The sequence below is a fragment of the Spermophilus citellus genome, assembly GCF_964194105.1.
Source record: "Spermophilus citellus genome assembly, chromosome: 3".
Lineage (NCBI taxonomy): Eukaryota > Metazoa > Chordata > Mammalia > Rodentia > Sciuridae > Spermophilus > Spermophilus citellus.
Window position 1 is genome coordinate 4,431,178 of NC_138184.1, and position 24,480 is coordinate 4,455,657.

The window sequence follows — 24,480 nt, forward strand, 5'->3', positions numbered from 1 at the left end:
GGCTTGTGGTCTTGATTAGGAAGTACCACAAAGCATCCTTCCCAGAAAGGCTAGTAATGTTTCTTTTGTCACATATATAATGCCTAAAATCCCTGCAGAGACGCCACTGCTATTTGCATGAACAGAATTCTAACCATTGACATCCACATACTCTTTCAAATAAACTACACATCATTATTTCAAGCCAGGGGATGCTCCATGCCTCCCGGAGTAGCAAGTCAGCCCAGGAATAAGAGATCAGTCATCTGATACTTTTATGCATTCCCATTTGATCTGTTTCACTTGTATATTTACCAAGCCTCAGGTTTTGGAAACTATCAATATCAGGTCAGCCAACCCTTTAATTAGTCAATACCTGAGTCAGAAATTCAGGAAATTCTAGCAGTTATTGTGTGCTCCTGTGAGAAGAATGGATGTCACTGAAAAGAGTGATGCTGGAGTGACAGGTATTGCCTTTGGAGACTGTCCACATTTCTCGGCAGATATGGCAGTTAGGAATTGGGCTCTCCTCCCTGCTGTAGAAGATGCCCACACCTATCTTATATTTTCACATCAACATGTTTGTCTGCTATATTTTCTATTATCTGACAGTTTCCCCATGTTCATCAAGATTTTTTCTTTTCCTAACTTTCTAAGGGGCACTTGTACACTTTTACTGATGTATTTTTGTAAACACTTTGATTCTGATATTTACCACTTACGTTTTTTATGTCATGTCAGATCTGCAAGCTATATGGGGATGGCTCTCAGGGAATTCTGGTCCTAATGTCCTGAGACTTACTAAAATATGAAGTCGTGTGTGGTACATGTTAAAGACAGTAGGTAGATTGTTACTCCATGAAGACACTTCCATACATATAGGGACCACTGCACTGAGGTTTGCATTGGAGAGAGGAATTGGACCTACTTCTGCACACGGCATGGACATGGCAATCAGGGTGAGTCCCTGGATGGAAATGACTAAGAGGAATCATCGGGGTAAGGGGGGGTTCTGCTTAAACTTCCCTTGCAGAGTTCTTCCAAAAGGCAGATCAAGGTGATCACATCTCACCTCAGGGATAGAGAAGGATGAGGAACTGCTTGTATACCAAATTTCACCAGATAGTAAGGACATCTTAGCAGATTCGTCTAACATGGACTTTGTAAGGACCACCCAGCAGATCAAATTGTGAAGCCCACTTAAAAAAAAAGTTTATGGAGAGTCAGGTATACTCAGGGAACAAATCTATGTCTGGGAAAAAGAAAACAATTAGTTATATCTCCCTAGAGCCTGGCTCCTGGAGGCTAGAGGGAGACTTAGTCTGTCTCCCTAGGAGACGAGGTGAGGCCATCTTGCTCTTGTTCCCTGCTCTCCACTCTCAGCAGCTCAGAGTCTAGTGAGCTTTAGCAGGTGGCTCTCTCAGACCTGAGCCTGAAAACCTGCCTGTGTCTGAAGGAACATCCCTGCCACCATATGACCTTCATGTCCCAGCTCACTTGTCCACTGGGCACAGGATGTTAGGGGCTGATCAGAATGCCTTAATTTCTTATAAAATTGGAAGTAGAAACCAAAATACTTTACAGCAAGGAAAATGTGCAAATATATGTTTGCCTTTATGTAATACATTTGCAAAATACAGTTTTAACTTTTTATTAGAGGCTGGGAAGGCATATCTCCTTCAGGGTCCTTAGTTACTTCATAGCTTTGATCAGTCTTCATGTTGTTGGATACAAAACAACAGCATGTTTAAACCACCTGCTGTCTCTATTCCTCTATTTCCTTACATAACAAATGCCATAAGTGCCTCTGTATGCGTGTCTTCCATGTATGATCTTACACATAGAGAATACCATAATCCATGGGACTGGTATAATTTTGCCCACACACTAACTCTCACATGGTCCTAGTTTTCTAATAGGCTTTCACTTTCATGTTAGCATAATCAGGAAGATGGTAAACAGGTTATTGTTAGGTGGTAGAACACAGTCCATATATGTTGCTCTCTGATTAACACAAATTAATTCCTAGAATTACAGTGGCGGGACTCAAGGCTACATGCATATCAAAGTCTTTTTATGCCTCCTGACAATGACTCTCCAGAACCAGACCCAAGGATACTTTCACAAGCCATCAATCAAAGGACTGTTTCCTTCATATTTCCTGTACAATATGGTCTGATCTGACGTAAGGAAAATGTTTTCCCATTGGTTACCATTACATTTTTCATACAAAGAGCTGAATTGATAGAATATTTATGTATTGTCATAAGAATATATTTTTGCTACCTTGCATTTTAACATTTTGCTCTTTTGCTGTAGGCCCTTTATTTTTTTAAGGACATCTTACATGTTATGGGACAGAAATTTTCATTGGCAGTATCCTAAAAATACATGGTCATGCAGTGGCTTGTTTTCAAGATTTTGTTACAAGCCATGTTCAAGGGGAACAGAGCATAAACTTTTAGGTTGGGTAAAATCTAATAATCTTTATCTTAGTCTTTCATTGTTTGGAATGTATATCTGCTGTGAAATATTTTAATTTGAAACACTGTTTTTATTTTATTTATCCTCACAAGTTATTTAGAGGCTTTGGAGTTGATTTTGCCCCAAAAATAAACATATGAAAATCATCTTAATGTTTTTATTACTACAATGCAGTTATACATAGTACTTTTAAATTTACAGGTTTCCTCTCACCAATTTTAAGTGAGTAAGTGAATTCATTTGTTTTGATTTTCAACTTTATTTTACATGATGTACCCACATATCCTGGTGCAATTAACTCTCTGCTTAAAATACTGAAGCCAATTGGAACACGTAGTCATCATTTCTACAGAATCACACTCTCCCTTTGTCACTCTGAATGACTTTCACTAATTTTCTGAAGATTTTATATTTTCAGAAACCTCTGAAGTAAACTTGCCATAGACATAAAAACCTCTTACAGAATATTTTTAATTTATTAAATATTAATTATTATACATTTTTGTTGAGAGCCACAGCCAAAGGGGCCCCAGCAAACTTCCAGCTGCCAGCAAACTTCCAGCTGCCGGCTGATGATTGGCTCACAGCAGCCCCAGCAACATCTAGCTGATTGGCTCCTCTGCGGTGATGTTCATTGGGCTGTTTCCCTGCCCTTCAGACTGCCGGCTGATGATTGGCTCACAGCAGCCCCAGCAACATCTAGCTGATTGGCTCCTCTGCGGTGATGTTCATTGGGCTGTTTCCCTGCCCTTCAGACTGCCGGCTGATGATTGGCTCACAGCAGCCCCAGCAACATCTAGTTGATTGGCTCCTCTGCGGTGATGTTCATTGGGCTGTTTCCCTGCCCTTCAGACTGCCAGCTGATGATTGGCTCACAGCGGCCCCAGCAACATCTAGCTGATTGGCTCCTCCACGGAGCTGCTCATTGGGGGACTTCTTTGGCTCCGCCCACGCAACCCAGCCAATCGGCCTCAAGAACAGGAGGATTGTGGGAGGTGGTGAGGTTTGTGTGGGAGTGAGAGGCTTGTGGGAAGCCGGTGGTGGCAGTTGGGCTCTGAGGGGTTTTCCCTGAGGAGCTGTTTTGTTTGGCGTTTGTAGTTCTAAAAATAAAGTTAGTTTCTTTTGACAAGTGGCTCCTGAATTGTGCCCAGCCAGACTGCGGCACATTTTAATGGATTACAGTGGGATAACTGGATTTATCAATGTATTTTGTAATGGTCAAATCAGGATATTAAACAGTTTCAACTACAATTTTATTAACAGTAGTTCTTATTAACATGCACTAATTGTATGCCTTTATAAGGTAGTGTGATAATTCAAAACATGTATTTTATATGTGCTGATCAAATTGGAGTGCTTACTGTGAACTCTTGCCACCCCACTGTGCTGCAGAACACCAGAACATATTCTTCCTCCACCCTACATTGGAAGCCCATGTCCAATCTCCCTCTCTTCCTCCTACTCCCTACCCTTCAGAGCCTCTAGAAATCACTATTATAGATTCATACTGACACTTTCACATGGCTATATGAGAGGCAACAGGCTCCATTGGTCTTTCTGTGTCCACCTTACTTTGTGTAATGTCCTCCAATTCCATACAGTTTGCTGCAAATGTTAGGATACCATTCTATGGCTCATAACCATTGTGTGAACACACACATGGTCTTTATCCAGTCATCCATTCATGGGTGTGTAAACTGATTCCATACTTTGGCTTGCAGGAGTATCTTTGGTAGGCTGATGCCATTTCCTTTGGAATATACCCCAAAGTGGGAAAGGTGGATTGTATGGTAGATCTATTTTTAGCTTTTGTCAGGAACCTCTGGACACTTCCTAATAGTGACTCTAGTAATATACACTCGCACCAACACAATATGAGTTCCCTTTCCTCCCCAACCTCACCGACATTTGTTATTCTTTCTTCTTTTGATAACAGCCATTAAATGGGGTGAGACAACATTTCTCTTTGGTTTTGATTTGCATCGCCTAGACACGAGAAGAAATTTAGCATTTTTCATAAATTTTTATGACATTTGAATTTCTTAATTTTGACAAATGCCACCTCACATCATTTGCCCTTTTTAAATTGATTTGTTATTCTTGTTGAGTTTTGTAAGTTCATTCTACATTCTCATTAGTCCTTTGTCATGTGGCTAATTTGCATACTATTCATTCTCATACTGTAGGTTAACTTCTCTCTGTGGTTGCTTCCTTTCCTGTGCAGAAGTTTTGTAGCTTAATGTAATCCAACTTGTCTAATTTTGCTTTTGTTTACTCTAATTCAGGGATCATTTTCAAAGCACTGCCTGTACAAGTCTTCAAAGGTTTCCCTTGCATTTTCTTCTAATAGATTCCTAATAGTTTTAGGACTTTATTCCAGCATTTGATTCATTTTTAGTTGCTTTTGTATTTTTTGAGAAATAAGGGTCAAGTATCAATGTTTTGCATGTGAATATCCAGTTTCCCCAAGGCCCTCATTGAAAAAGCTGTCCTTTCTCCAATGTACATTTTGTTTATCATCATGAGGAGCAAAACCCAATAAATGCAAGGGGTGTGTCTGGGCCATTGTTCTCTTGCTTGGATGTGCATGCCTGGTTTTATGGAAATAGCATGCTGCCTTGGTTATTATATCTTTGTGTTGTATTTTAGAGTCAGGCAGTGAAGTGTCTTTGGTGGGGTTTTCCAACTATGGAATCATATAATCTTTACATGGGAATGATTTGAATTCCATTTTTCCTATTTGTATCCCTTTTATTTATATCTCTTCCCTAGTTGTTCTGGTTAAAATTTCAATTAGTATATTTAGTAAGGGTTATGAAAGTAGATATCCTTATCTTGTTCCTCATTTCATAGGGAAAAGCTCCGTGTTCTCCTTTCAGACAATAGGTTTCTCATACATACCTTTATTATGATAAGGTGTCATCCTTCCAACCTAAGTTGTTGAGGGATTTTTATCATGATGGTTCTGAATTTTACCAGTCTTTCTCTGCATTAAGATGATCATATGATATTTATGCTTGATTAAACGTGTGTGCTCTATATGCATTTGCATATGGTGAACCATCCTTGCATCCCTGGAATTCAAACACCATGATCACGATGCATGGCCTTTGTGATGTGCTTCAGAATTCAATGTGCAAGCAAGTATTTTATTATGGATTATTGAATCTGTGTTCATCAAGGATAGTAGTCTACAGTTTACTTGTGTGTGTGTGGGTGTGTGTGTGTGTGTGTGTGTGGTCTTTATCAAGTCTTGATCACAGAGTAATAATGACTTGTAGAATGAATTTGGAGAGGTTCTTCCATTTCTATTTTATGGAACAGTTTGAGGGTCATTGATGATAGTACTTAAAAATTCTATAAGATTTATCAGTGAATCTGTCCAGTTCTAGACTTCTTCTTTAGACACTTTTGATTACTGCTTCATTCTCAAAGTTTCTTATTGATATACTTAAATTTTTATATACTCTTGGTTCCATTTTGGTAGGACAATGTGTCTTGAAATTTGTCCATTTATTAAAATAGTTTTCAAAATAGTCCTTAATGTTGTTATGAATGTCCACATCATCTCCTACAAAATTTTACTTGTTATCTCCAACTTTATTTACTCTTTCTTTTGCTTATTTTAGATAAGGGACTGACAATTTTGTTTGTCTTTTCAAATATTTGTTTCATTGATCCTTTGCATGATTATTTTAGACTCTGTGTTTTTGCCTTGTTTTTTGTTGTTGTTGTTGTTGTTATATCTTTTCTCCTATGATTTTGACTTCAGTTTTGTTCTTCTTTTCCGAGGAATTTAAGATGCACCGTTAAGTCGTTTGAGATTTCTATTTTGAATTTATGTACTCATAGGTGTAAACTTCCCTTATATTACTGCTTTCACTGTATCCCTAAGGTTTTGGTATCTTGTCTTCCTATTTCCATTCGATATGAGGAATTTTTAAATTTACCCATTCATTCTTCATTGACACCTGTTTTTTGTTTATTTTTGTTTTTTAGAAAAAAAAAGTGATTGGTCAATCCCCATGTGTTTGTATAATTTCTATAATTTTCCTTATTATTGATTTCTCTTTCATTCCTTTATGACCTGATAAAATGAAATAAATTATTTCAATTTTTTAATTCACTGTGGCTTAATTTGTGGCAAGATATGTGATCTATTTTTGGACAAGTTCCATGTGCCAATACATAGATAGTATATCCTGTAGTTGTTGAATGGAATATTCTGTAGATGGCTGTCAACTCTATTTGATCTAGCACTCTGGGGTTTCATTAATTGTCATGCTTTGTCTGAATGATCTCTCTCTCGGTAAGTATATGTTATTGAATTTACTCACTGATTCTGTATCAGGACCAGTCTCTCCCTTCATGTCTGGTAGTGTTAGTTTTACAAAACTGGTGTGTTAATGTTTGTTGTATTATTTAAAATTGTCACATCCACTTGGAGAATTGTTCACTTTATCCTGATTCATTTATTTTGTCTCTTTTCACTGATTTTGGTTTGATGTTGGTTTTGTTAAAGGTGAATCTACACCTGCTGCATTCAGGTTTATTATATTTTATGACCAGTCAGCCAAGATTTTTGCAGGCAGCATGTGGGTAAGTTTGGTTTTTAGTTCATTGAGCCAGTCTGCATCTTTAATCCAAGAATCAAGGCCATTTCCATTCATAATTAATGTTGAAAGCACGTGCTTGTCCTTGCCATATTGAGGGTTTTCTTCTGGTAGTCTTAACTTTCTGTTTTTTCCTCTCTCATTTATCTTAGAAATTTTATGCCTTTCTGTATTGAATATGCTTGATTTTTTCCTAATTCTCATTTGTGTACCTATTATTCCACTGAGACATTTTTATTTGCTATGCTCTCATGATTGTCTTCTTTTCTCCCTTGTCTGGTGTATGATTACCTTAACTATCTATCAAATGCCTATTTTGTGGCCATGAATTTTCTTATTCTATGTTTATCATAGAAAGTGTCCATTTCTAACTCGATTCTGAAGGGTGACTTTGCTGGGCATAGTCATCTTGGTTGGCAATATTATCTTTCTGAACATGAAATACATCATTCCATGCCCTCCCAGCCTTTAGAGTTTCTGCTGACATCTTCTATTCTTCTGATGGTTTGGCCTATAAATGTGACCTGGAGTTTCTCTTTTGTACCCTTTAATATTCTTTTTATGCCTATACTTTTAGAAATAAAACTATCAAATGTTGTGGAAGGTTCTTTACTGGTAGTGGCTTACTGAGTTCTAAATGACTCTTACATCCGAGTTTCAATGTCTTTCCCAAGATGTGGGGAAATGTTGGCAAAAAAAATGGGCATATGACCTGAAAGGATGTTTCTCAACAGAGGACTTACAAATGACCAACATGCATATGATAAAGATGTTCAACACCATTAATTATTATAGAAATGCCATTTAAAAACCTAAACAAGATACCTTCTCAGTCCAGTTAGAATGGCTTTCATCAAAAAGACAAAAAAATGATTTCACATTGCAAACACATGTTGAAATGTCACACTGTACCATGCTCCTGGATAAGCAGAATTAATATGGTCAAAATGGCCATACTACCAAAAGCATTATACAGATTTAATGCAATTACTATTAAAATCCCAATGACATTCTTCATAGAAATAGAATAATAATCATGAAATTTATTTGGAAAAATAAGAGACCCAGAATAGCTAAAGCAATCCTTAGCAAGAAAAGTGAAACAGGAGGCACCACATACCAGACTTTAAACTATACTACAGAGTTATAGTAACAAAAATGGCATGGTTTTGTCACAAAAATAGACTTATAGCCCAATGGTACTGAATAGAGGACACAGAGAAAACCCACATAAATACAATTATCTCCTACTAGACAAGGGTACCAAAAACATTCACTGGAGAATAGATAGCCTATTCAACAAATGGTGCTGGCAAAACTGGAAATCCATATGTAGCAAAATGAAATTAAACCTCTCTCATGCTGCACAAAAATCAACTCAAAGTGGATCAAAGACTTAGGCACTAGAACAGAGACCTTGTGCCTAGTAGAAGAGACTCTAAAAGTGCAAGAAGTAAAACCAAGAATCAATTAAAAACCTTCTTCTTAGCAAATGAAACAATTAATAATGTGAAGAGAGAACCTAGAGATTGGGAGAAAATCTTTACCACATGCACCTTCAATAAAGCATTAATCTCTAGGAAAAGAACTCCAAAAACTTAACACCAAAAAACCAAATAACCCAATCAATAAATGGGCTAAGGAACTGAACAGACACTTCACAGAAGAAGAAATACAATTGATCAACAAGTATATGAAAAAGTGTTCAACATCTCTAACAATTAGAGAAATGCAAATCAAAACTACTGTAAGATTTCATCTCCTGTCAGAATCACAATCATCAAGAATATAGGCAACAATAAATGTTGCCAAGGATGTGGGGGGAAAGCTACACTGATACATTGCTGGTGGGACTGCAAATTGGTACAACCACTATGGAAAGCAGTATGGAGATTCCTCAGAAAACTGAGAATGGAACCACCATTTGACCCAGCTATCCCACTCCTGGGTTTATACCCAAAGGACTTTAAATCGGCATACTATAGTGATGCAGCCACATCCATGTTTATAGCAGCTCAATTCACAATAGCTAGACTATGAAAGCAACCTAGGTGTCCCTCAGTAGATGAATGGATAAAGAAAATGTGGTATATACACCCAATGGAATATTACTCAGCTTTAAAGAAGAATGAAATTATGGCATTTGCCAGTAAATGGTTGGAGTTGGAGAATATCACGCTAAGTGAAATAAGCCTACCCCACAAAACCAAAGGCCAAATGTTTTCTCTAATATGAGGATGTTAATTCACAATAAGGCAGGGGGAGGGGCACTCGGGAAAAATAGCATTACCTTAGATTAGGAAGAGGGAGGTGATGGGAAGGTAGAGGAGGGGATGTGGGGATAAGAAAGATAGTAGAATGAAAAAGACATTATTACTGTATGTATATATATGACTTCATGACAAATATGATTCTGCAACATGTACACTCAGAAAAATGAAATTATATCCCATCTATGTATGATGTATTAAAGTGCATAAGTGGGCTGGGGATGTGGCTCAAGTGGTAGCGCACTTGCCTGGCATGCGTGCGGCCCAGGTTCGATCCTCAGCACCACATACAAACAAAGATGTTGTGTCCGCCGAAAACTAAAAAAATAAATACTAAAAAATTCTCTCTCTCTCTCTCTCTCTCTCTTAAAAAATAAATAAATAAAGTGCATAAGTGCATTCTACTATCATGTGTAAAACAAATTAAATTAAAACAAATTTTAAAATAAAAGCATTCGGTTCATAAGTAATTCCATTGAATTTGAAGATAATCAGGGCTAAGTCACCCCTAAGCATTTCTATTTCTTCCAATCAGCTATAATTTGAAGAACTACCAGCTTGTGCTGGCACTGGTTTTTGCCATTGAGGAGATCAACAGGAACCCCCATATTTTACCCAACATGTCTCTGGGATTTGATCTCTGTAATATTTCATATTTTGAATGGAATGTTTTGGAGACTTCCTTCTTTTGGCTGTTGGGGCTGGAAAAGATGATTCCTAATTACACCTGTAGAAGAGAAAGCAAGTCTGTAGCAGTACTGATGGGAGCATCATGGAAGACATCTTACCAGATTGGGCCATTCCTGGAACTCTACAAATTTCCACAGGTAACAGTGGGTAGAAAAGAGATTAAGCCATTCTCCTCTGTTGCCCATCTTGGGGCCCTAGATAGGGTTACAGGAGGAGACAAGATTTCAACAGTTTTCAAAGTGTGTCATCTCAAAGGTTAGGTGCTCAGAGACTGGGTGATGTATTCACATTTTCTTTCTTTGGAATAAAGAGCAGCAGGAGCTGGTGCAGTGCAAAAAGTGGGTTGGAAACCTGAGGCTGTTCAATAATTTTCCAGAAAGCTCTCAGGATATGAGAGATGGCTTTGAAAATGATATGAATAAATTTCCTTGGTAACACTTCCTCCTATTGCTTCATAAAATATACCATTCAGGACTGAGACTGTGCTTTGTGACAACCTTTCTCATCATATTCCTTCAAAATGTTCTTTTCCCTTCAGCTCACCTTTGGACCTTTTGATCATAAACTGAGTGATCCTGTCCAGTTTCCTTCTCTCTATCAGATGGCCCCCAAGGACACATCTCTGGCCCTTGGTATGGTCTCCTTGCTGTTTCATTTCCACTGGACCTGGGTAGGGCTGCTCATCTCAGAAGATCACAAAGGTATTCAGATTCTCTCAGACTTGAGAGGGGAGATGGAGCAAAATGGAGTCTGTGCAGCCTTTGTGGAAATGATCCCAGAGAACCATGTGTTCAATCATCACTTGGTCACTGAATCATCAGCAAATGTGATTATTATTTATGGTGATACTAAGTTTTTAGAAGACTTGATGTTTGATGTAGGGCAAACTCTAATGACATGGAAAGTCTGGGTCACAAACTCACAATGGCAAGATGTCAGCAAGGGGAAAAATTTCATGTTAGATTCATCTCATGGGACTCTCATGTTTTCACACCACCATGGGGAGATTCCTGGGTTCACAAATTTCATCAGCACAGTTAACCCTTCCAAATACCCGGAAGACGTTTACCTGGCTCGGCTGTGGTATTACAGTTTTCATTGTTCCTTTTCTCAATTGGACTGTAACATCTTGGAGAACTGCCCACTAAATGCCTCCTTGGAATGGTTGCCTGAAAGCACTTTTGACATGGCCATGAGTGAAGAGAGTTACAACGTATACAATGCTGTGTATGCCGTGGCCCACACACTTCATAAGCAGACACACCAAAAATGGGAAATGGGGATGGGCTTCTGGTTTCCTCTTGGCAGGTAATATCTCTTCTGCCTCATGACACACACCACTGCAAGGTGATTCTCTAAAGGGATGGCCACAAGGGAGCAAATAAAGTAGTTTAGGATCCTTTCTCCGAAAGTACAACAGAAACTGTACTTGTTTCAGTGTCGGAGGTAAATGTAGGCCTGTGTAGAAGCGGTCTTGAGGAAAGTGCCCGTAGCAAGGACAGAATGTGTTCTACACCAACATCAAAGCTTGTATTACAAATGACTCCTGTTGAGCTGATATTTTCAACAGAAGAAATCCTGATTTTCCATGACTGTCTTAAACCATAAGAGCAGAATTCACTCTTGAAGTGTGTAAGTGCTGCTTAGGACTCTAATGGACACTTACATAAGTGAACACATTTCACACCACTTGAAGAATTAACCACATTATTTTGCAGACTTAGACTGAGGCTCACTAGATGCAGTGAGCTTTCACTAGGCAGTTAAGGTATTGTCTGATTTCCAAACCCTCTGATTATTTACATGTGCTTAATTGAGCAACTTCTCCTAGAACTATCATTCTAGAAACCTTATTCTCTAGCTGCCCATGGGCTATCATTTGTTCTACTCTATGATGCTTATGTTAAAGTTGCATTATAAAACAGAGATTAGCTAGGTGCCGTGTCACCCACCTATAACCTCAGTGGCTCAGGAGGCTTAGAAAGGAGGACCTTGAGTTAAAAGCCAAGTTCCAAAGCAACTCAATAAGATCCTGTATCTAAATTAAATACAAAAACAGGCTAGGGATGTTGCTCAGTGGTTAGTTGTCCCTGGGTTAAATCTCTGTTACCTAAATAAATTAACAGGGATTAAAGACAGGGGACTTTATCAACTTCAGGGTTTCTGTCTTAACTTTGGGACATGCTTATTCATAAAAAACTGTATCTCTTTAGCTTCACCCATTTCTCAAGAAAATAAAATTTGAAAATCCTAATGGAGAACAAGTGAATTTGGATGAGAAAATGAAAATGGAAGGAGAATATGATATTCAAAACTTTTGGAATTTTCCAGAAGGTCTTGGACGAAAGGTGAAAGTAGGAAAGTTTTCCCCACATGCTCCATGTGGCCAACAACTGTCTTTACATGAGGACCTGATACAGTGGAGCATAGGATTTACACAGGTGGGTTGGACTCAATCAAAATGCTTTAACTACACAAGTATAAACAAAAATTTGTCCTGTATTGTATGTCCCCTGATTGCTCATTCATGGGCCTACAAAGTACATTTAACAACACATATTCAAGAAATTTTCTTATGAACACACCTTGGTGGTTGAAAAAATGAACCCATTTTTAACAACATGATTGTAACTATTTATACATTTCATGTCATAAAATACACATGGCACCTGAGAATCAACACATATGGAGGTGTTATGATTTGGATATATAGTGTCCCCCGAAAGCCCTTGTGTTAATGCAAGAGTTGAAATGACTTGATTATAAGAGCCATAACTAAATCAGTGGATTAATAATTTGAATGGATTACTGGGTGGTAACAGTAGGCAAGTTGGGTGTGACTAGTGGAAGGGGGTCACTGGGGGCCAATCTTGGGATTATATATTTAGTCTCAGGCTCTCATGTGCAACTCATATTCTCCCTCCCCTCATCTCTCCCTCTCTCCCTCCCTCCCTCTCATTCCTTCCTCCATGATGTTCTGGGTTACCTCAGGCCCAGAGCCATGGAGTCATCAAACCATGAACTGAACCTCTGAAACTGTGAGCCCAAGTAAATGTTTCCTACATTAAGTTGTCCTTGTCAGGTGTTTTGGTTACTGTGACAGTAACCTAACTAACACAGGAGAAATGATCTATTTTCACTCAGTTTTGATGTTCAGTCCATGGACAAAAACCCATGTACTGACCAACATGATTCTAACTGTTCGTATATTTCATATCATAAAATATACATGACAACTGTATTAGTTTCCATCACTGTGACAAGTTGCCTAAGAAAATCTAACTTAACAAGAAGGAGTGTGTTTGTTTTGACTCAGTTTTGGTTTTCCAGTCTGTAGTCATTTGGCCTCTTGCTTTTGGGTCTGTAGCTAGGGAAGTACATCATGGTGAGAGTATGTGGCAGGGAAGTTGCTACCCTCATTGTAACCAGGAAGTAGAGAGATTTCAACATCTTTCAAGGCTATGCCCCAACTTCCTCCCACTAGGTGCCACTACGTGAAGGTTCCACCACCTCACAATGGCACTATTGGCCTTTAGCATCAAGGTCTTTGGGAGACATATGATATCATAACTATAGCATTATCAAAGCAATTTATTAGACTTTTGGATACATATTATGCCTTCTAATGGTCCCATTCTCTAACACTCTGTACTGACTGGAGGACAAGTCCAATGAGGCTGAGCAGTTCCCAACACCCATCTGATTTTCCTCAGACCCCTCATTCTGTCTGCACTGAGAGATGTGGTCCTGGATTTAGGAAATCCCCACAGGAGGGAAAGCCTGCCTGTTGTTTCAGTTGCACTCCTTGCCCGGAGAACGAGATTTCTAATGAAACAGGTGAGCATGTGCCTTGTGCAGAAATTCCCTATTATTCTTAATATTCTTCAGTCAACACAAGCAAATGGAAAAGATCTGGAAGGGACTTCAGAGATAAAACTCTTCTTTCCTTCAGGTAGGAGTTTAATTGTTATTCACAATAGTATTTCACCTTGAAATAACACAACTCTGTAGTCCTAAACTACACATTTGGCTACCCCATTCTAAATACACTATGGGCATGTAATCTCAAGAAGCCCCTTCCATCACTGCACAGGAATGTCGGTTTTATCTCCACCATGGAATTTAAAGCACAATCTTCTTGGTCTCCTTTGAAACTATGTTTAGACCACATTGCAGATACACATCTTTCACACTCTACCTCCCCACTGCCAGCACTGTTCTTGACACATAGCAAGGTTCAGAAAGTGCTTGGTTTAACCTGCAGGTGTCACTGTGCTATAAAGCATGCTTTCAAAGCACCCATGAGTAGGTCTTATTCCCTGCTCTCCACTCATTCACAGGTGAGTGGAATACACAAGATAAAATGACATGAATTCAAGGAAGAGCCAAAGGGCTGCACAGCTATATTCACTGATTTTTATAGGGTGTTCTTCAAGGAGGCATTTATATTGAAACTGTTACAGGAAAGGTGGAATTAGTATTGGGAGCATTCCTATGGTATCTGATGCAGAAAGTGTAGATTAAATTCTTTTAGGATTAGTGGAAACCAAAAAATTGCACATTTGTAAGTCATGTAATATTCATGGACATAAAAAAAGGTTCTTTCTGACTGAAACACAGAGAATGTGGGAATGAAGGTTGGATTCTGACACAGTCATATGTCAGGAAAGTAATAATGATAATTCCTAGGTATCATCTTGGTAATGTTTAGATTTATAGTAACAAATGGCTAGAATCAGCTCCATGCAGGGTTTTTCAGATTTCAGTGTGGTGTATATGTAGCTTAATATCACAACACAATGTGATTCAAATGTTTGTTTATAAATGTATTGAGACTGACAATATAGAAGGCAATACAGTCAATTTGCATACTTCTCTATACACATAAGTTTAGGGGACGGTCATGTCCACGTTCCATAAACTCATATAAAGAACAATGTACTCAACAATGTCAGTACCCACACACTTATGCCTTAACAAATTCACCTTTCAGATCAGTAGGGGAGACAAAGTGTACTGAGGAGGAGGAAGAAGGGACAGGAAAGGGAAGAACAATGAACTGAATCTGACCAAATATTCGTATGTGCTTGCATGGAGGTGGCACAGTGGGTCTCAGCATCAGGTGTATCCACAGGACACTAATTTTTTAAAAAATGTAAATTGTAAATGGAATGGTGGGGGATCAGTGGAGTGAAGTTGGTGGCACTGAGGGAATTGCTGGGATCTAAACTAGGTAGGGTGTGTTCCATGTTTTGTGATTATATCAGGATGTATCCTGGTGTTGTGTAGAATTTTAAAAATTAAATGAAGATAAAATAAATAAAAATAAATTTTAACAAACAAATGAAAAAAAAATTTCTTTGTAAAGATCCAGATTTTAAAATTTTGAGAGAGCCAGGCATAGTGGCAATGCAGGTAACCCCAGTAACTCGGGAGGCTGAGGCAGCAGGATCTCAGGTCCACAGCCAGTCTCAGCAGCCTACTAAGCCCTAAGCAACACAGAAAGAACCTGCCTCAAAAAAAGGGCTGGGGATGTGCTCCATGCTTAAGTGTCCCTGGCCTCTATCCCTAGCACACACACAAAAAAAAGAATTGTGAGAAATAGTAGGGATGTTATAAGGTTTGATTAGAGTGTAAACTGACAGATTGTTCAGAGAATCGGGGTTTAATAGGAAAGTTCTTTCTAAAGAAACACAGTGGAAATACACCTTTCAATATATCATAAATAAGAGAAGAGACTTAAAGAAAGACAATCATGAGTCCAACATTGAAAATATTATTAATGAAACTTGTGGGGTAACACTAAAGCTCTCATTAGAAAGAAATTTAAAACCCCTTACTGTAAATAGGAGTATATTATTATTATGCCTATATTGATAAAAATGCTTGGCAGGTTATACATGAAGCAATCGTCATGAGGTAGAAATGGAACAGCACATTAAATGCAGACAAAATAGAAGAGAAAAGATTAATGCAACACAAAAACTTAAAAAACAAAGAAAGAATAAGAAATCTAGAGTAAAATCCCATAAAAATTGACAAACCATTCATGAAATTAATCTACAAAAAAAGAGTAAAATTGCTAAAAGGAGGTAATTTTATGATTCTACAAAATATTTTCTCATAAAAATATAATATGAAGTATCACATTGGTAGATTTGAGAATATACATAAAACGCACAAAGTTAGTGAAGTCAAAAACCTGTCACCTGAGGAGATCACAACAGACCGAGGGCTGGGGGCTGGCTCCATGGTAACTACTTTCCAGACATGTGTGAGGAGCTGGGTTAGATCCCCATCACTACAAAATAAACAAGCAAAAACAGCAAAAAACAATTATATATATTGATAACATTTAATCCATAGTTGAATACTTACACAATTTTTAATTTGCATTCTTCCCCAGATATGGACCAGTGTGTGAAGTGTCCAGATCTCCAATATGCCAACACAGAGAAAAGCCACTGCATCCAAAGAGCGGTGACCTTCCTGGCTTATGAAGACCCCTTGGGCATGGCTCTGGCCTACACGGCTCTCTGCTTCTCTGCACTCACAGCTGCTGTCCTTGGGGTCTTTGTGAAGCACAGAGACACCCCCATAGTCAAGGCCAACAACAGGGCTCTCAGCTACATCCTGCTCATCTCCCTCACCTTCTGTTTTCTCTGCTCTCTGCTCTTCATTGGCCGTCCCAGCACAGCCACCTGCATCCTGCAGGAGACCACATTTGGACTGGTGTTCACTGTGGCAGTTTCCACGGTCCTGGCCAAAACTGTCACTGTGATTCTGGCCTTCAAGGTCACTGTCCCAGGGAGAAGGATGAGGTGGTGGCTGGTGTCAGGGGCACCTAACTTCATCATTCCCAGCTGCTCCCTCATCCAGCTGACTCTCTGTGGAGTCTGGCTGGGGACCTCTCCTCCCTTTGTAGACACAGACACACACTCTGAACATGGCCACATCATCATCACGTGCAACAAGGGCTCAGTCACTGCCTTCTACTGTGCCCTGGGATACCTGGGCTCCCTGGCTCTGGGGACCTTCACGGTGGCCTTCCTGGCCAGGAACCTGCCTGACACCTTCAATGAAGCCAAGTTCCTGACCTTCAGCATGCTGGGGTTCTGCAGTGTCTGGCTCACCTTCCTCCCTGTGTACCACAGCACCAAGGGCAAGGTCATGGTGGCCGTGGAGGTCTTCTCCATCCTGGCCTCCAGCGCAGGGCTCCTGGGCTGCATCTTTGTCCCCAAGTGCTATGTTATTTTATTAAGGCTACATAGGAGCTCTCTACGTGGGTCCAGAGAGAAACTTCATTGTAGGAGCAATAAGCCTTCTTGAGCTTTACTTGGGTTTCTGAAAATTGAGGGTCTGAGTTAAAGCTCCCAGCAGTTTGATATTGGATTTCTACATGTGATTTCCTTCAAGGAACCAGCAATCTACACCTCTTTCTGCACTAATAACAGTTGCCCCACTTGTATTTATGTCTTTTTTCCATTGGGTTGCATTTGAAGTGATTTTTATTCATGAAATCTACAGTGCATCCTGCAGATCCTGCTCATCTGTGTGGTGTTCCCACTGCACGTAGGCGTCTGTTTCGATTCCTTCATTTACATTAGTCATATATAAAATGTCCTAAATTCACAAAGATAGTGTGCTCTGTTTTAAAATCCCTCTATGTATTTCAGTTATTCCTTTTTCTATCAAATAAGTCATATTTCATATACTAAGTGTAGTATGTTTTGAAAACTGATAATGTATTTCTTATTTTTGTCTTTTTCAGTATTCTTGAGATCACTTTGGAGAATTTTTCTTTAATGTGTCCCTTAAATTTTAGAGTCAGTTTATCGCATGCTATAAGAAAAAGATTGAAATTGTAACAGACATTTATTGAATTTATACATTCATTTTGGATGATAAAAATCTCAGTGTAGTATTGACTTGTATTTCTCTGATTATTAAGGATGTTGTTAAGGTTATTGAATATTTCTTCATATATTTGTTGACTTTTTAAATTTCTTCTTTTGAGAAACATCTAGTCCATTTGCCCATTTATTGATTGGGTTATTGGGGGTTGGTGTTAATATATTTTCTTCAATCTATGTTTTTGCTGCCCTATTCAAATAATCAGACAACTTTCTCAGGGTTTGTCCCTGTGTTTTCTTCCACTGGTATACATTGTGTCTGAATGCCAATGCCATGCAGCTTTGACACTACAGCTCTGTAGTATAATTTGAAATCAGGCATTGTGATGTCTCCAGCATTGCTTTTCTTTCCTTAGGATTTATTTGGCTATTCCAGGTCTTTTATTGTACCACATTAACTGTAGGACTATTTTTCTAGTTCTATGAAAAATGCCATTGGTATTTTGATGGGGATTGAATTGAATATAGATATCACTTTGGGTAATGTGACCATTTCAACAATATTAATTCTGCCTGTCCATAAACTTGGGAAGACTTTCCATCTTCTACTGCCTTCTCCTATGTCTTTTCTCAATATTCTGAAGTTTTTGTTGCAGAGTTCTTTCACCTCTTTAATTATGTTAATCCCTGGGTTTCTGGTTCCTCATTACTTTTTTTTTAGCGGTTTTAGTATTTGTGATTAGAAAAACTATTAATTTTCTAACTCTGTATCCTACTACTTTGATGAATCTGATAATAGTTCTAGGAGTTTTCTGTTAAAAGATTTTTAGTTCTTCTAAATACAAAATCATATCATCTATAACCCTTATTTAATTTCATCCCCTGAATGATTGTTCTGCCTAGAGTTTCGAGAACTAGGGGCTGGGGATATAGGTCAGTTGGTAGAGTGCTTGCCTCACATTCACAAGGCCCTGGGTTCAATCCCCAGCAACACACACACACACACACACACACACACACACACACACAGAACTATATGGAATAAGAGTGGTGAGAATGGACATCTTTGTCTTCTTCCTGATTTTAGAGAAAATGTTTTCAGTTTTTCTCCATTTACTATAATGTTGACTTTCAATCTGTCAAATATACCCTTCATGGTATTGAGGTAAGTCCTTCTATCCCTTCTTTTACTGGTGTTTTTAACAAGAATGGATTATGAATTTTATCAATGGCTTTTTCTGCCTCTATTGAGATGATCATGTGATTTTTGTCCTTAATTTGATTCCTGTGATGAATTACACATTTATTGATTTTCAAATATTCAATAATCCTTGCATCACTGGAATGAAACCAACTTCACTATTACATACAATCTTATTAATATGTTGGTGAATATGGTTTGCTAATATTGTTTTGAAGGTTCCTGCATCTATGTTCATCTGGGATACAGGTCTATAGTTTTTTCTTAGATGTGTCTTTATCTGGTGTTGGTATCAGAATGATATTGGCTTCACAGAGTAAATTTGGAATTTCTATTTTCAATTTCATGAAATAATCTGAGCAGCATTGGCATTAGTCCTTCAAAGGTCTGGGAGAACTCAGTTGGGAATCCATCTGGCCCTGAGCTTCATTGTTGTTTCTATGGTTGTTAGTGGAAGACTATTTATTCCTGCTTCAATATCATTGCTTTTTATTGGTCTGGTTATATTTTCTATATCCTCTTAGTTCAACCTGGGGGGGGGTCATAGCGATCATAGATGAATGTAAGTTTAAATTTTTAAATTATATTACTACATTACAGTTATACATAATAGTGAATTTCATTTTTGACATAACCATACATGCTTGGAATATAATTTGTTCCATTTTAGCTCCAGTATTTCATCTTTCTCTCTCTTCCTCCCTACACTATTCTGCTGGTGCTTTATAGTGAGACACTATGAATATGGTTCTAAGAATGAAGTTTATAATTATGAGTGCCTACATTTAAAAAAAGATTCCAAATAAACTACCTAAGGATGCACCTTAGTGTCTATAAAAATAAGAACAAATCAATTAAAAACTAGTAGAACAGTTAAGATCAGAGCTGATTGAGAATAAATAATTAATACACAGGATCAATGTAACACAGAGTTGGTTTTAAAAAAAAAACAAGTTTAATAAACCCTTAGCCAAATGAACAAAAAGAAAGAGAGAAGACCCAAATTAATAAAATTAGAGATGAAATAAGAGATATCACCATAGTTATCACTAAAATCCACAGGATTACTAGGGACTATTTTAAAACCTGAAGGCATTCCGTCCCCTGATCTTGAAGAAAAAAAGAAAATTACCTCAGAAGGAGTTCATGCTTTCCTCCTCAATCCTGATTGTTAATATACCCATGAAAAAATAAACACGACCTTCACTTATGCAACCATGTGGCACATATCTCTATATCTGACCTGCTGTACCGCTGCCCAGTGAGGGCTCACCAGCACACACCTGTGCTCTGTGCATGCTTTCTTGGTGGCAAGACTCAAGTTTACTTCTAAAGTGATCAATGAACTGCCCAACGCAGTGGCACACACCTGTAATCCTAGTGACTTGGGAGGCTGAGACGGGAGGAGCACAAGTTCAAAGCCAGCCTCAGCAAAAGTGAGGCACTAAGCAACTCAGTGAGACCCTATCTCTATATAAAATAAAAAATAGGTCTGAGGATATGGCTCAGTGGCCAAGTGCCCCTGAGTTCAATCCCCAGTACCAAAGGAAGAAAGAGACACTAAAGTGATCAATGAACATGCCCACACATGCAGAAGAGGGTCAGCTAACACATAATGTGCTTCCATGGGGGACTCTACCCCTGTGCCAACCTTGGCATCATGTATCACTGTCATTTCTCTGTGTCCCTGCACAGATGGAGATAGGAAGGCTTCTGGTGCTAGTGTGGAATTGCATCCTTACTGTCTCTCGCCTGTGTGAGAAACTCTGCCTGCTCAATGTCTATTGATTTCAGATATTTCCTTTTAATGTTTTATTAGTATGTTATGTTACATATAATATTGGGTTCATTTTAACATAATCATGCAATCATGGAACATAATTTACTCCACTTCAGACTTCCTCTTTCCCTTCCCCCTCCCTCCCCGTCTTCCCTTTCCTCTACTTTACTATCTTCCTACTATTGTTTCTTAAAATCGGTGCTTCATAGGTATTCATATAGGTGGAATTCCCTGTGACTTATTGATACATGTGCATAGATAACATGGTCTGGTCAGTTTCATTCCACTCCTACTCCCTTCTCCCATCCTTTCTCCTTCCCCCTCCCCTTCCTCTCTCCACTGATCTTCTACTTCCAAGAGATTCCCCAGCCCAGGCTTTTCTCCCTTATTTTGTTCTAGCTTCCACATGTGAGAGAAAGTCTTCCACCCTGGATTTTCTGAGTCTGGCTCATTTCACTTAGCATCATGTTCTCCAGTTCCATCCATTTAAGAGAAAGTGCCATGATTTCTTTCTTCTTTATGGCTAAAACTCCACTGAGTACATACACTACATTTTCTTTATGTTAATCAGCCATGAGTTTAGGTAATTTATAGATGATGAATATTTTAAATAAACTTTGTATATTTTCTCTTATTTAAGTTAAAATAAAATCATTGGATCAAATGCTGAGACTTATTCATAAATTTGCCACTACTTCTTAAGTACTTGCTAAGAAGCTGGTGCATTCAGCATCCTATTCCATATGCAGCTTCTCCTCCTTCCTCCCTCCTTCCCTCCCTCCAGTCCTGGTACAGACTCATCTACTTGGCATCTCTGTGCCTATTCTGGACACTTCCCATAATGGATTCTCCTGGCATATGTCTGTTTGGCACTAATTGTTTCTATATGCATTCTCTCCACTTCTGTTTGTCTTGGAATGTCTTTGTTTCTCATTCATTTCCCAAGGCCAGCTTTGCTGGATACAGTGTGTTTCACTGGCAGATGTTTTTTCCTTTGCCATTCTCTCCCAGTCCATCAGATTTCTGCTGAGAAGTCTACCTTCACTTTCAGGTGAACTGGAACATGTTCAGGTATTGTTTCTTTTCTCTTGTGATCTTGAGAGTCTTTTTCTTTCACTTCAAGAATTTGATTTTTTCCTTTAGGTAGGCTAGGTTGAAGTTAAGTCTGACTGCGACATTTGACCTTTCTGTACCTGGATACGGTGTTCTTCTCTAGGCTTGGGACATTTTCTATTATAAAATTAGAGATTAGAATCTGTCATTCCTCTGGCATTCTCAAACCCATCATGAACCCAAATAACCCAGGCATTTTTTTGTTTGGGGGGGGGATACCAAGGCTTGAACTCAGGGGCACTCAACCACTGAGCCACATACCCAGCCCTATTTTGTATTTGACAGGGTCTCACTGAGTTGCTTAGTGTCTCATTTTTACTGAGGCTGGCTTTGAACTCATGATCCTCCTGCCTCAGCCTCCCAAACCACTGGGATTACAGGCATGCAGCACAGTACCCACCCTCAGGTATTTACCCTTTTAATGCTCTCCCAAAGTTCCTATATGTTTTCTTCATTCCTTCATTGTTTTGCTTTTGTTTTTCTTTTACCTCCTCCTTTTTATTTTCAAGTACTGTGTCTTTGAGCTCATTAATTCTTTCTTCTCTTTAATCTACCCTGGTTTGGGCACATTTCATCAGGTTTTCAATTTATGTACGTGCATTTTTAAGCTGAAGGATATCTCATTTACTTAATTTCTATTTCTGTTAAATTTCTCTGTTAGAACTTAACTCTACTGGTTTCAAATTCTCCACAAGATCTCCCACACTGACTACTAGAAGGTCAGTACCAGGCACTCACTTTGACCTTTAGATGAAGTCAGGTTTCCTGAGAGCTCTTGTCCTGGTTGCTCTGCAATGTCTCCTGGGCACTGAAGGTTCAGGATTTCTTCCAGTTATCCTGATATGGCTCTGTCTTCCAAGAGGTCCTTAGCAGGCTACTTATCTCACAGATCTGCAGTCATTTCCACTATTTCAGTGTTGGGCCACCTTTGCCATGGGTTTCACACCATTGGGAATCCATGCCTGAGTTTTTCCCAAATCTGAAGTTTGGGTGTTATTCCGAACCAACTTGGGGAGCAGCTAACAAGGGAAATCTGTCCGTATCAGCTTCCCTCTTTGGCCAGGCTAAGTACAGGTGCCTCACCAGAACCACCAGCCTGTGGTCTGACACTGGAATTCTGCCTGGCTCTGAACAGAATCACTATGGAAGACCAGCCCCAGGATCCTATGCATGCCTATAGCCAACAACTCCACAAAGCTATGTCACACCTGAGCCCACAGCCCACCAAGACCAGCACAGCTATGGGAAGCTTACTATTGAGGTGAACTCATGGCCCAAGGCTGCTCAACAAGCCACAGGAGATGCTGACTAGAATAAAAATCCAATTTACTGAGACCATGTCTCCCGCCTGGGATTGGGGATGGTCCACAAGCCCCATTAACATTCAGGACTTTGCATGAGGGCCATTAGTATTTGTCCAGTGTGGGGCATCACCAGCCTGACACTAAGTTTCAAGGCAAAGTCCCATAGTTACTACCCTGTCCTACCCCAGAGAATGGGATCTTGCTCCATGCCAGTGTTTAAGGTTTGAGTATTTTATAAAGAAAGTCCCTTAGACACTTAAGCTGATCTAAGCTGGGTAACACATGAGTCTCACAGCCATAAAACCTACACAGTCTCAGAGGTATACTCAGGCCCATGATGAAGCTGACAGTAGTGCAGGTCAAAACATGCCTCTTCCCACTGTGGCACAGGTGTCTGCATGGTGCCTGGGCAGGTCTAGAAACTCTCTCTGCAAGGACTGACTTGGAAATAGCTGGGTTGTCTGAGGTTGGGGGACAGGTGGCAGAGACATCCCTTTGGTTAAAATGGGTCACAGACGAGTCTCACAGCTGCAGGAACCTGCAAGGTCTGGAGGGGTTTGGGCACCAAGTCCAAAGCTTGAGTCTGTCCCATAATAGTACAGGTCTGTGCCTGATGCAAGGGCAGGTCTATGAGTTCCTGTTCTTGATGTGCCCAGTGCATGGGGCCTTTGTTTTCTGCCTGGCCCCTCATTGAGCTCCAAGACAGGTCCTGCTCTAGCTTTCTAACCTACTACCCACTGGGTAAAGACTTACTCCTCACTCTGCTGCCTGAAAGTAAAGGACAGGAGCAGAGGCAAATAGCCAACTGAATAATGCAGTTCCAGCAGCTCAGTCAATTAGTATTTGCCTGGGTCCACGGATTTTAAGGTTCTGCCCACCCCTGTGTTTCACTGTGGCAGGCCTGGTACTGGGCATCAACCAACTCTAAGGCCTGGACTTAATTCCCTCTCCTCCCTTTTCCATGCTGCTGAGAGTTGCCAGAAGAGTGACAGGAGCAACTCCTTCCCTTTGTGTTCCTCAATGTGTCTTTTCTTATTGTTATGAAATAGCAGGGCACAGGGGTCTCTCATCTAACTTGCTTGGCTCTTGTAAAGTTAGTTTGGTGCAAGAATAAGTATTTGAATTGGCACATTTGTGGAGAGACAATCAGGATCTTACTCAGCTACCATCTTTATCTACCTCCCAAAAATCTT

At 39.3% G+C, this 24,480-nt stretch overlaps 1 protein-coding gene across 1 annotated transcript in view; it reads left to right on the plus strand.

Annotated features, from left to right (window-relative positions):
* The window catches only part of LOC308645568 (vomeronasal type-2 receptor 116-like), a gene marked incomplete at both ends in the record, with an annotated part of 40,124 nt that extends 22,759 nt beyond the window's left edge, over positions 1–17,365 (plus strand). Inside the window, 6 exons of the mRNA XM_081287773.1 lie at positions 9,882–10,173; positions 10,575–11,344; positions 11,646–11,664; positions 12,250–12,477; positions 13,750–13,873; positions 16,443–17,365. Coding sequence (XP_081143899.1) covers positions 9,882–10,173; positions 10,575–11,344; positions 11,646–11,664; positions 12,250–12,477; positions 13,750–13,873; positions 16,443–17,365 — 2,356 coding nt within the window. The remainder of the gene's footprint in view (positions 1–9,881; positions 10,174–10,574; positions 11,345–11,645; positions 11,665–12,249; positions 12,478–13,749; positions 13,874–16,442) is intronic.
* Positions 17,366–24,480: the final 7,115 nt, after the last annotated feature.